Below are 12,025 nucleotides of genomic sequence, written 5' to 3'. Positions count from 1 at the left end.
TGCAACAACCGTTCTCTGAATCAGTACAAAGCTGAGCGATGCAACTGAGGGAAGTCGTTGCTTCAGCGGCTCATTGTTGATTAGTCTATTTAGTTAGCAGAAATAAACAAAGTAGCCTTCAGATAGTTCCAGGGGCATGCAATAAGTTGTGATCAAAACTTGTTCACGCACTGCAGCACAGCCGGTACTTGTTGCCTGATGTTTGCGGCCACATCCTCGACGCGATGAGTCACGTGTGAGAAGATAAGCGTCGGCAGCTTATAATTGTCATGCGGGACCTGGTTTCACGGACGGATCGTGAATCGGGCTCGCCTGCTGCAGTCGCAACGGGGTGTTTGCCCGCGCGTCTCCCGCTCAGTGAGAACGACGTGTGCGATGACAAAACGGTCAGAGTAGCGTTTTTAAATGTCGCGCGTAAATTTCTGCGCACGAACATCAGCGTGACGTCACGGAGTGTCTTCTCGCACTGTGGCCGCGTTGGTTAAAATGACAATAATTTGTATCGCTTCGTAGGTCCTATAGTAGACGCCGTCAAAACCTGTGACGTCACAGCGAGTCGGTGCGGGAACTTGGTCGCTTCCCAAGGCGTCTTGGTATTTTTAGTGTCCCGCCTTTGCTGTGTCGTTACAAATGGCCCCACCTTGGTGAACCCGACAAGCTGCAGCCGCCGCAGATTTTCTCGGTCCTTTTTGAGATGCGAGACGGCATGGGACTTGGCCGTGCATACGCAATAAGGTCTGCAAGGCTCTGGCTTCAATGCGTGCGTCGAATGCAGCCGGCAAATGAAATGTCGACATTTGTCGCCCAGGAAAGTGCCACGAACATGAAACGCCTTTGACAGGTATACATACGCCACTGCGCCCAAAATGATCGCTATGCATGCGGGGCCCTGTGAAAAGCGCACACAATTATGCATGACATCGCATGACATACGTGCGAGTGCAGAGAGCCTCGAGAAAGGGCGACGGCATGCACTGTTCACACCGAGTGGCGACGTCTGGCACTATTTTGTCGCGCAAGACTGACGCGTCGGACACTTGATGGCGGCCATGTTATGGGGGAGCAGTTTCTTTCATTTTTGGCAGCATGGATGTACCAGATTTGACGAAATGTAGCACATTGGAGCAATCGTAGCGGCGTTGTTCCCATCACTGACAATGCCAAGATAAACAATAGTTGACGAAATCTGGCAAGCTTTTTTAACGAAGCTTTATCACCTGGTATAGGTTATTTCACACTGCGATGGTGCGCGGCCATGCGTAATTATTGAACGATTGTGGGCGGCAAAAAACGCGCCCGAAACCGCGATGATTGTGACATCGACCACGTGAATGAATCTCACGCGAGACGCGAGTAGGCCACGAGTGACACAAGTATTTATGAAAAGGCATAGAACGGCGGAAATCCAATTTAGCGAGCGAAATAACGCCTTTAATTTAGGCAATGCTGGACTGAGGATCGTAATCACTGATTATAAAGCACGATATTGGATGGATTCCGGTTTATTTACGAGGTACTTTTGATGAGAAGACTGGGTCGTACAAGCATATAGTTGTGGGCAGACAAATATGCTGAGAATGATGACGCAAAAGTTGTACAGTTTTCTTAGCTTTAGTTCTCGGCGTGAGGCAAGGTTACAAACACCAAGATATTTAGGCCCCGGGAATTTCAGTTGAGAAGATTGCACAAGAGCCGATTCCGTAAAGGTGAATGAAAGCACTTAAATGTGTCCAGCGGTCGCACCAGTCAATGTGAAGGTCAATCTGTAAACTTAGATGGTCTTCTTGACAGCCCTATAGATCGCCGTGCACGCACAAACCGAGAACTGGTATATAGTTGTGAACTTGCCAGGCTTTACTTTCAGAGGCATTCTTTCTCCTCGTCGGCAATTGCACTGTCGCATTCTGTTCTCTGCAGCTTCGCCAGGCCTGTTTCAACTTGATCGGCGGAGGAACCTATCAGTGAAGTGGGCGAGAAACTAGCTTTGCTTCCAAAGTGACCGTCAAGCTTTTCATTTCTTTATCGGTACAGCATCTTCTTTCAGCCCGGGGGGGGCGCCACTGAGCGCGACCAACGAAGGACGCACTTCACATGGGCTGCGCCGATTTCCTGGCTTCACCCCGGACAGTGAGACCCTAGCGTATTTTAATCGGCGTCATCGGCTTCCTAACGACGAAAGGAACTCAGAGGCACCAACCAGAAGTACGTACGACGACGAGTGACCATTCTAGGCCAATTGTTTCCCGCGGCCACGCCGGATGCCTCGCTAGGCCTACTGCGCCGCGCCGAGGATTACGGAGCTCGGCGCCGCAGCGGCGCGTCCGCCAGCTGCGCCGCGCCGTCGGCCGAGCCTGCGCGCCGTAGTCGACCATGAAGGTCGCCGTCGAGGGCATCCCAATTTCTCGTGAAGAACTAGCCGCCACTGACTGGCTCACAAAAGTAAACAAGCTCCGGGTGGCGCGAACAGCACCAGGGTCTGCCGTACCCAATTCCCCCGGAGATAAAGCGGGACCGCATCAACCGCCCCAAGTCAACAAAGGTCATGCCTCGGGTGCACCTGTAAGGAAGACGTCAACCGAACTCACGCCTCGACAGCGAGGACGCGTACTAGCCAAAAATTCTGTAGCTTCAAAACAGCCTCGATTACCGAGCGACGCACTCAAGCTGATCGTTCGCCCTCATGGCGGACTGCTACTTTCCAAGATTTCGACCTACCAACTGCTGGAAGCGGTGTGCAATGCTGCTCGCTTCACCAGAGACGCCGTGCGTCACGAAGACCTAATACAAGCCAACCTAATTCAGAACACTTTCGCGTACTGCACCCCAGATCTCGAAAGAGCTGAGCGGGTCCTACAAGTCAAAGAGATCACCATCGACAACAAGGACTACGAGGTGTCCGTCTACTGTGCTCCCGATGATAGCTCGGGCCGTGGTGTGATTCGCGGAGTCGACCTCCGACTGGACCGAGATACGATTCAAGCAGAATTACAAGATAACCGCAACCCGCCCATCGTGGATTTTCGGCGGCTCGGGAACACCACCGCAGTACTCATCACGTTCGCTCAGCCTCAGGTACCGGCATGGATTTACTTTTGCAACAGTCGACACAGATGTAACTTATTCAAGAAGAAGTACGAAGTGTGCTATCGCTGTGGCGAGCTCGGTCATCGAGCTGACGTCTGCGCTAGCCCAACTAAGAAATGCAGAGGCTGCGAACTACCAAATCCGCCGACTGACCACACGTGCATACCAACCTGTCGTCTGTGCGGCAAGGAGCACCTCACGGGCGATAGCCGCTGCAAGGAAATCTTCAGGATCCCTTACACCGTCAAGCGCCGACAGTGGGAAAAGCACCGACAAGCGGAGGCACGCAGAAGCAAGACACAAGAGCCAGGCAAGCAACAAACGCTTCAGCACACCAGTCGATGGGACCAGCAACGCTCCGGCAGCCGGCAGAGGCAGCGGCAGGACCGCTCGAGCTCCTTTCCACCGCTCGAGTCTACCACCCCCAAAGGGCGATTTCAGACTTCCTCCCAGAACAGAAAAGAGCCGCCTGCAGCCACCCAGCAGCATGGAGCTTCTTCTCCTCTGCAGCATCCACCTGCGCCACCGTCATCTTCCCCTGACCCACAAGGACATCAACAACCGGTGAGTACGCAGGAGGGAACTCCCAGTACTTCAGACACACATAAAGCGATTGTAGAACTGACAGCAGTTATACAGCAACTCATAGTTCGAGTGGAGGCTCTCGAACATCGAGCCACGTCACACACCCTATCTCCGCCGGCCGCGCAGTCACCACCTACGGTAGAACCTATGGAAATCGCGCTTTCCAGCGGACACAAACACAAACGCAAGGCCCCGGCTGACAACGATCCTAAAGCCGAAGACTGGCAAACACGTCTCGACAGACTCGAGAAAAAATACGAACTCACCCACACTCACATCAGGGCTCTAGAAGCGCACATCGAACGTTCACTTCACACAATCGGCTCACAGGTCGCCCAACAAATTGAGAACCTGAGCAAAAGCATAGAAGCCCAGGGAAAACCCCCAGCTATCGCTGAACCCGCGGCCGCTGTGCCGGCACTCCCTCCAACGCCAGAACTTTCCCAGCCTAATCATGGCATTCAGCTCGGCTAACACAACCGTCTGGCAGTGGAACTGTCGGGGGTTCGCACGAAAGCGTCCGGTCCTCCAACAGTTCCTCACCGCAAGTGATCGCCCCGAGCTGATAGCCCTCCAAGAAGGGGGAAAGAACACGCAACTTGCCGGTTTCACAACATACTTTTCAGAACGAGTAAAGCCTCAAGTAGCCACCCTCGTCAAACGTAACCTCACGGTCCTGCAGCATAATTTGGATCCTACCTTCCCCGAACACGTATTGTTAGAAGTATTACCTCGAGCCGGGCGCAATCGTCGCACTAGTTTGTTTGTGCTTAATGTCTACAGCCCTCCACGGGCCCGTAAAGACGTTTTCGGACCCCTTTTCCTCAGTGCCCAGGAGCTAGCGCGAGGGCAGCCTCTCCTTATCATCGGTGACTTCAATGCGCATCATCGCGCTTGGGGCTACCACTACGACTCGGCCAAGGGCAGACGCCTCTGGAATGACTGGCATACCCACCAGCTCACCCTTATCACAGATGTCTCCTACCCTACTAGGCTCGGTTCGGGCCTACACCGAGACACAACGCCAGATCTCGCCTTTACGAGCTCCGGAGTCGAAGCTTCTTGGTGTCATACTAACGAAAATTTTGGAAGCGATCACTTCATGCTCGAGATCGTGATAAAAGAGCCCACGAGGCAACGTACACGGCCGGCTAAGGTGATCGACTGGGACCTTTTTCGCGCACACAGGAAAGAGCAGGACGCGCCTCCCACCATTACGAACATCAACGCATGGACAACCGAAATTGTCAAACAGGTGGCGGACGCCACGCAAACGGTCGACGTGGAAGACACAGTCCCTTACTGCGACCGTTACTACGCCCATCTCTGGAAGCGCAAGAAGTCGCTCGAGGCCCTGCTGTCCACTCGAAAATGGGACCGCGATATCCGCCGTCGGCTGGCACGCGCCCACACAAACATAGAGAACTATGCAATCGAACTCACCCGGCAGAGCTGGTACAACATTTGTTGCCAAATGAACAAGACCCTTAACACTCGAAATACGTGGAGCCTACTCAGACATCTGCTGGAACCAGCTGGAGGAAAGCTCCAAGCACGCCAACAGCTAGAGCGAATCTTCCACTTGTATCCTGGCACGCCAGATGAGCTCAAACAAGAGCTAATTGACACCTACATTCGGCCCGAACCGGCAACCAGCCTTCCCTTTTATCAGGGTTCGGACAATCCTACCTTAGACGCTCCGATCACTTTAGCTGAAGTCCGAGCAGAACTTAATCGCCTTAAGACCAACTCAGCAGCAGGCCCCGACCGCATTTCTAACACAATGCTTAGGAATCTAGACGACGCCTCTATTCATGCCCTCACCGACTACCTTCAAGAATGCTGGGCCAGCGGTACCATTCCGAAAGAATGGAAGTGCGCCGATCTAGTCTTTATTCCTAAGCCGGGAAAACCACCCACCTTGGCCAACCTCCGCCCCATTTCTATCACTTCCTGTGTGGGGAAGTTGATGGAACGTGTGATCCAGACTAGACTCCTTCGCTACCTCGAAGACAACCACCTCCTACCAGACACGATGTTCGGCTTTCGCCCTCATCTAGCAGCGCCGGACGTTATGCTTCTTCTTCATCACCAGGTCGTCATGCAACGCACCCTTGACACAAAAGTCATTGTTGGTCTCGATGTTGCCAAGGCTTTCGACAACGTCCTCCACGAAGCGATTCTTCGACAACTACAGACCCTTGGCGTCGGACATCGTACGTATGCATACGTGCGAGACTTTCTCACCGACCGAAAAATAAAACTGGGCGTCGGCACGGCAAATTCCTGCATCGTCTCTCCTGGCAACCGCGGCACACCACAAGGCTCCGTTCTGTCACCGCTGCTTTTTAACGTCGCACTGATAGGACTACCTAAGCTTCTGGCTGACATCCCCAACTTACACCACAGCCTGTATGCTGACGATCTGACTCTTTGGATCACGCAGGGCAGCGACGGCCAGATCGAAGAGGCTCTCCAGACCGCCATCGATCGTGTCGGTAGGTACCTCGATACAGTTGGCCTTAGCTGTTCGGCGACTAAGTCAGAGTACATCATCATCCCGTCCCCAGGACGACGTGCACCAAAGGTACTTCCTGAGATGAACCTCCAGGTCCAAGGTAACCCCATCCCTCGAACGGATCACATCAGGATTCTAGGCCTGCACTTACAGGCAAACGGCAGCAATACTATTTCGCTCCAACGCATCGACCAGTCGGTTGTACAGATCGGACGCCTTCTCAAGCGAGTCTCCAACAAACACCGAGGTATGCGAGAGTCCAACCTCCTGCGCCTCGTCCAAGCCTTCATCTGCTCCCGCATCACCTACTCTGCACCTTACCTACGTCTCACCCGCGCCGAAAGCGAACGGCTTGAGACGACACTTCGTAAAGCATACAAAACGGCCCTGAGTCTTCCCATGTCCACAGCCACTCACAAGCTTATGGCTCTCGGCATCACCAACACAGTGAGCGAGCTGATCGAAGCTACCCTCACCGCCCAATATGAGCGGCTGTCACTCACACACGCCGGCCGAGCGATACTGCAGCAAATTGGGATCTCACCAACGAGGGCGGCCCCCAACTATGCAGACCTCACACCAGAATACCGTCGAAGTCTCTGCATCCCTCCCATTCCCAAGCGGATGCATCCGGAACACCACGCCGAGAGACGGGCCGACCGGGCACGTCAGTTCGAGAAGCGCTTCAGCGGACGTCCAGACGTCACGTATACGGACGCCTCTTACCACCCCTCGAAGCCAGCGATGGTGGCGGTGGCCCTCGCCCCCTACCGTAGCTGGCACACAGCATGCAGCATTCGCAAAACAGAAACGGTCACCGCAGCAGAAGAGGTTGCCATCGCGCTTGCGCTAGCTGACCCTACTACCAAAGTTGTCATTAGTGACTCTCAACAAGCCATCCGCAACTACGATGCCGGCCGCATCTGCCGCCAGGCATTACACATTATAATTTCTGCTCCCCCCTCTTCTACATCCCGTTTACTCCTTTGGGCTCCAGCCCACGAGTCGTTGAGCGGAAACGCCCAGGTGCACACACTCGCCCGAGATCTTAGCTGCCGAGCCGAGTGTAGGGTTCACCGCGCCGCTTCCCCTGATACAACTATACCGCGCGACTCACTACTCACCACTTATACGGACATCCTCCAGTATTACCGACTCGGAAGATGCGTATACCCCCCTGCACACCACGATCTAACAAGACGTGAGGCCGTCCAATGGCGCAAACTACAGACAGGCAGCTTCCCACACCCCCTCTTATACAGCAGAATCTTTCCGGAACGGATAGCGCCAAGGTGCAAACATTGCTCATATCCGGCGACACTCACACATATGGTGTGGACGTGCACGCACTACAACACAGACAACACAAACACTCCAGAGTCGTGGGAGTCCCTCTTGCGTACCTCCGAGCCAGAAGACCAACGCCGGCTCATCCAGCGCGCGGTGGAGGCTGCGGTATCCCAAGGGATCCCCGCCGACCTCCTCTGAAATAGCGCAACCAGTCTTCGTACTGGTCCCCTCTTTATTATTTTTTGTTTGTTCTGGGAGCAATAAAGATATCACCACCACCACCACCTTCTTTCAGCCCATCTCATGTATCGTACTTTGACCCGCTTCCAGCCTAGTTTCGAAAACGACTGTTTCCTCCGAAAGCAACAACAACAAACACGCAGTCTTCTTGCGCAAGCATGAAAAGACAAGAAAAAAAAAAAGCACTGCATCTTGTCACGCGATTCAGTCGGTGCAATAACGACTGCTGCACCCCTTCAGCATGTTGCCCGCAGGATCCAAGCCATTTTGGGAAGTGCTCGACCACGGCGGTTCGAGAACCGGGAAAGCGGCCTCGTGCCACCGTGAGATGCAGTTGTCGTTTCGCACGGTCAGAGATGGCTCTTCCGGGATATTATATAGTTAATGTAATTGTAATTATCCTCCGATAACGCATGGAAATGTTCGATTTGCGGCATCAGTATTAATTAACTATAATAAATCGCGGATTTTCGCTAAAGAAACTGTGGATGCTGTCTTCCGCAGACATTATTTTCTCAAAATACTTCAGCCTAAATATCTCTTTCATCACGTGATTCGCTCTCAAAGTTCGGCGATCAGTGTAAAACACGGCTAAAAAGTGCTAGATTTACGTTTTCGCAAACGTTGGCCAAAAGAAATGCATGTTTTTTCACTTGCACTTTGAGTAGCAATATCCGGCTCGGTCTCTCTTGCGAGCAGCATACAAATGACAGCCTTGCATGCGAACCCGTTCGCCCAGTGCTCTGGAATCCGCGCCGTGCTCCAACGAGGCACTCGCTGGCCGACACCGTCACTGCAGTGGTTGCCATAGCGTTGGTCGCAGACAATGCGGCGGCGTTGTCCGCGAGCGAAAAATCGCGATGGATGAAAAGAATGAAAATCGCGCTTCGAGCCGGACCCAGTCGAGTATTCTGCCACAGAGCCACGCCAGTGCTTGAAACCGCTCTGGAAGAAGAAGATCCTATCGGCGGTCGTCATGTCGGGTCCCACTGACAGGAATCGTAACGAGTGAGCGGTTGAAAGCTGCCAAAGGGCTGATTCATAATCATCACGCGTGCACGGGTGTAGTGGCTACTTCGCAACTCTAACTGCACTGTGCCAAGAGCTCAGAGGTGACGCCGAGAGGCGAAGCATGGCAAGCCACGTAATAATGCGATGCGAATGGGTGCAGCTAGCGCCCTCCAAGTTTTTCGCGGGCTAGATCAGCCTGAAATAACGCAAGAGGTGTGGGCATGCACACTTCAGCATCTACCGCACAAGACAGGGTGGTTTCGCCCTGTCTTGTGCGAGGATTTAAATGTAACACTGGTCGATGGAGCGCACAAAGCAGCTCTCCCGAGGAATGGTTATCACGGCCTCACAGCCGTAGTTTGTGCGGCGTTGCAAAAAACTCTGCAGGTGGGCATGCATGGCCACAGGAATGGGACAAGTCCCACTACCGAGACTGCAGCTATAGGTTAAACGATAGATACTCTGCTAGGACAGAGATAAATAAGAAGAGAGAAAGAAAAAATAAAGAAGGAGCGCGAAGCTGCCGTAATTGTGTGGATGGAAGCGTTTTTAAAGTAATTTGGAAGGCCATGGGTTTGCTCAGGAAAAAGCTGAAGAACTGCAGAATCGGTGAATGACACGTGGCACGAATCCTGCGATCGCTTCTGTTCATTTCCTGAGCGTTCATCACCACAAATTATACGAAAATCACTGTCTCTGTAAATGAAGTCAGTCAAGTGTGTGGCCACTATGACGTGGAATTCATTCTGTCATTCAACGCAAAGACTCTTTGTAATGCAATCCGCAATGTCTTGTGAACGTCTGCGAGTCAAGCATTGCGTGAATACGCCAGATGCGACCGCTTATGCGCGCAGCATGCAAAATAATAATTAAAAAATAAATGAATTAGGCGTTGTTGTCGCTCGCCATTGCTTGGCTCTTCAGGTTGGGACCAATGACGCGCTATGACAACCTCCTATGTGCTATGCAATATGAAATATATTTCGTTTCCTCTTTGTGTGCATTTGGAAGAAGGTCACGAAGAGAGCATTATTTTGAAATCTGATAAGAATGCGCGCACGAATCGGGCGTTCATTCTGGAACCAGCCACGTTCGACCGCGCCTGTGTAAAAACCGACGTGTTCGCCGCTATCGTATCAGTGTGAGTGCTGTTCGCCCAGTTCAATCCTGACCGTCACAATCACGTGAGAATACCGGGAATGTTGGCCATCGAACGGCTTCTTGCATTCTAATAAGCGCTGGCCAAAATGAATGACCCGCTTACTTTCAGTTGTATAGTTAGCCTTTGGCACGCGCAGACAAGCGAATTCGCAGCGGTCTTCGTTTCGTGGTCAAATTTCTGGCCTCAGTATTTACGGTAAAAAGCGAAGAGAATCCTAAAGCGCTCCCCTCGCCACGCGGCGCTCTTCACTCGGCGAACCAGGCTGCAGGTGTGCACTGCTGCCGTCACTGCAGTCGACGACGACGCGTGTGGCCAACGTCATTTTGCTGCCGCCGGCTGCGTGCCTTTTCTCCTCCTCGTCTGCCGCAGAGGACAAACATTCCATAGTCCTCTTCCAAACCGCTAAAAGTTCTTGAGAAATTGGAGCGGAAGTTATCCGTTTTCTCCGGCACAAATGTCGACCTTCTTTTTCTTTGTTTTACGCATGCGCGATGAGGTCAACTCAAGCAGCGCTTTTTCATCTTCGCGTGGTCGGATATACTTCACTCGAACACCGCGACCTTATGGGGCTAGGCTTTACCTCGCATATTTTTCACGGCGCGATTGCAGAATGTCCGCAAGAGAGATAGGCAGCACACGAGCTGCCAACAACAAACAGAATGTTTTACTGGGTATTCGTTTCAGACCACATGGAATGCGATCTCGGTAACGCCTATAGGAGCCTGACGCCGCCCACCAAGGTCGCAGGTTCGGCTTGGGTTCGGTCCCTGCCAGCGGCAAGTTGTCTTAAACAAAGAAACGAGCCCTCTACAGGGGACGTGTTGTTAGTTTCTCTTCCAGGCACTTCCGGTCGACCACTCACTTCCGGTTTTCCGAATATTCGTAAGGAGTATTATAAAACATAGAAATCAGTGGTTCCATTTGATTCAACTTGGGAGTTATATTCGATACGCATGATATCGGAGCATAACTTTGCCTAAGATAAATGCCGATTAACTGTCAGGATAATGAATGTAAACTAATTGACTTGGCATCTGGAGGAGCTGACCTCAATCACGCGCTTCTTTCTATGTGGCCTCCGAGATCGGCAAACTGGTAAGAAAATGATGATTCTTGTGCAGGAGCAGGCCTCCTGATGAAACGAGAAAAATGACCTTCGGAGCGGGCGGGCGTCAGAAGTCACGTGATCTGATAACGTCTTCATGATGTCAGCAATAATAACAACTGTTGGGATTCCCAAAACCACGATATGATTATGAGAGACGCCGTAGTGGAGGGCTCCGGAAATTTCGACCACCTGGGTTTTTTCACGTGCAGCTAAATCACGGGCCTCAAGCATTTTCGCCTCTACCACGACGTCAGATATCTCCAAAATTCGTGACGTCATATAAGATGACGTCTCGTGACTACGTCACCACGCGAAGTCATCGCACCGTCAAAGGTGGGTCGGTCCCGGAGGCAGTGCAAAACCCGGTGCTTCATAGTCAGGCGACAATTTACAGAAACAATCTTTGGTTCGACTCGAAGCAAGAAAGAGCGCGCAGATCAAACAGAGAGAGCACTCGAAAAGCAAGTGAGCGTATACGTAGTACGAGCAGCTATGCGCGTTGGTGTGCCTTGAGAACAGGAAGAGTGGTCGTAATTAAATGACGTCACCACTGTTCTATTGTCATTTTTCGCGGACGCTTCTAAAACTGTTCTCTCGCTTCCCTGGAGCAGCCGCTTGACTGACGTCGGTGCATGCGTGTGAGTGACGTCAATGCGTGCACCGCCGCAGGGGCACTGTACGCCGCGAGGGTCTTGTGTATGGACAGACACCAAACATTAATTTCTCGTAGCTCAAAATATGCGACAGACACGATGAGTAACGAATATGAAAATGGGCGCATACATTATCCAGCACACACTTACAAGGAGAGGGCGTATACAAAACTTTTGTTATTAGTTCGCTTTGCAGGACCCAAGGACACTTTTCTGTCTTCACATATATATACATATCCAAACGCATTTCCTTCGAGCGCATACGCGTTATACTCCTACAATCCGGCTTTCAGAACACACGGGAGCGCGAACAGCGGGAGTCATATATTTCATAAACAAATTCAAATCCCACGGAATCAACGGGAGCCCTGGGC

At 52.2% G+C, this 12,025-nt stretch overlaps 1 protein-coding gene across 1 annotated transcript; it reads left to right on the top strand.

Annotated features, from left to right (window-relative positions):
• Positions 1-5,638: 5,638 nt before the first annotated feature.
• LOC119372267 (uncharacterized) lies at positions 5,639-7,708 on the top strand. The gene has a single exon (XM_037642747.2). The coding sequence runs from the start codon at positions 5,639-5,641 to the stop codon at positions 7,673-7,675; it is 2,037 nt and encodes a 678-aa protein (XP_037498675.2). The 3' UTR covers positions 7,676-7,708.
• The last annotated feature ends 4,317 nt before the right edge of the window (positions 7,709-12,025 follow it).

The sequence above is a fragment of the Rhipicephalus sanguineus genome, chromosome 10, assembly GCF_013339695.2.
Source record: "Rhipicephalus sanguineus isolate Rsan-2018 chromosome 10, BIME_Rsan_1.4, whole genome shotgun sequence".
Taxonomy (NCBI): domain Eukaryota; kingdom Metazoa; phylum Arthropoda; class Arachnida; order Ixodida; family Ixodidae; genus Rhipicephalus; species Rhipicephalus sanguineus.
Note: the sequence above shows the minus strand (reverse complement) of the source record. Positions and strands in the feature narration are given on the sequence as shown.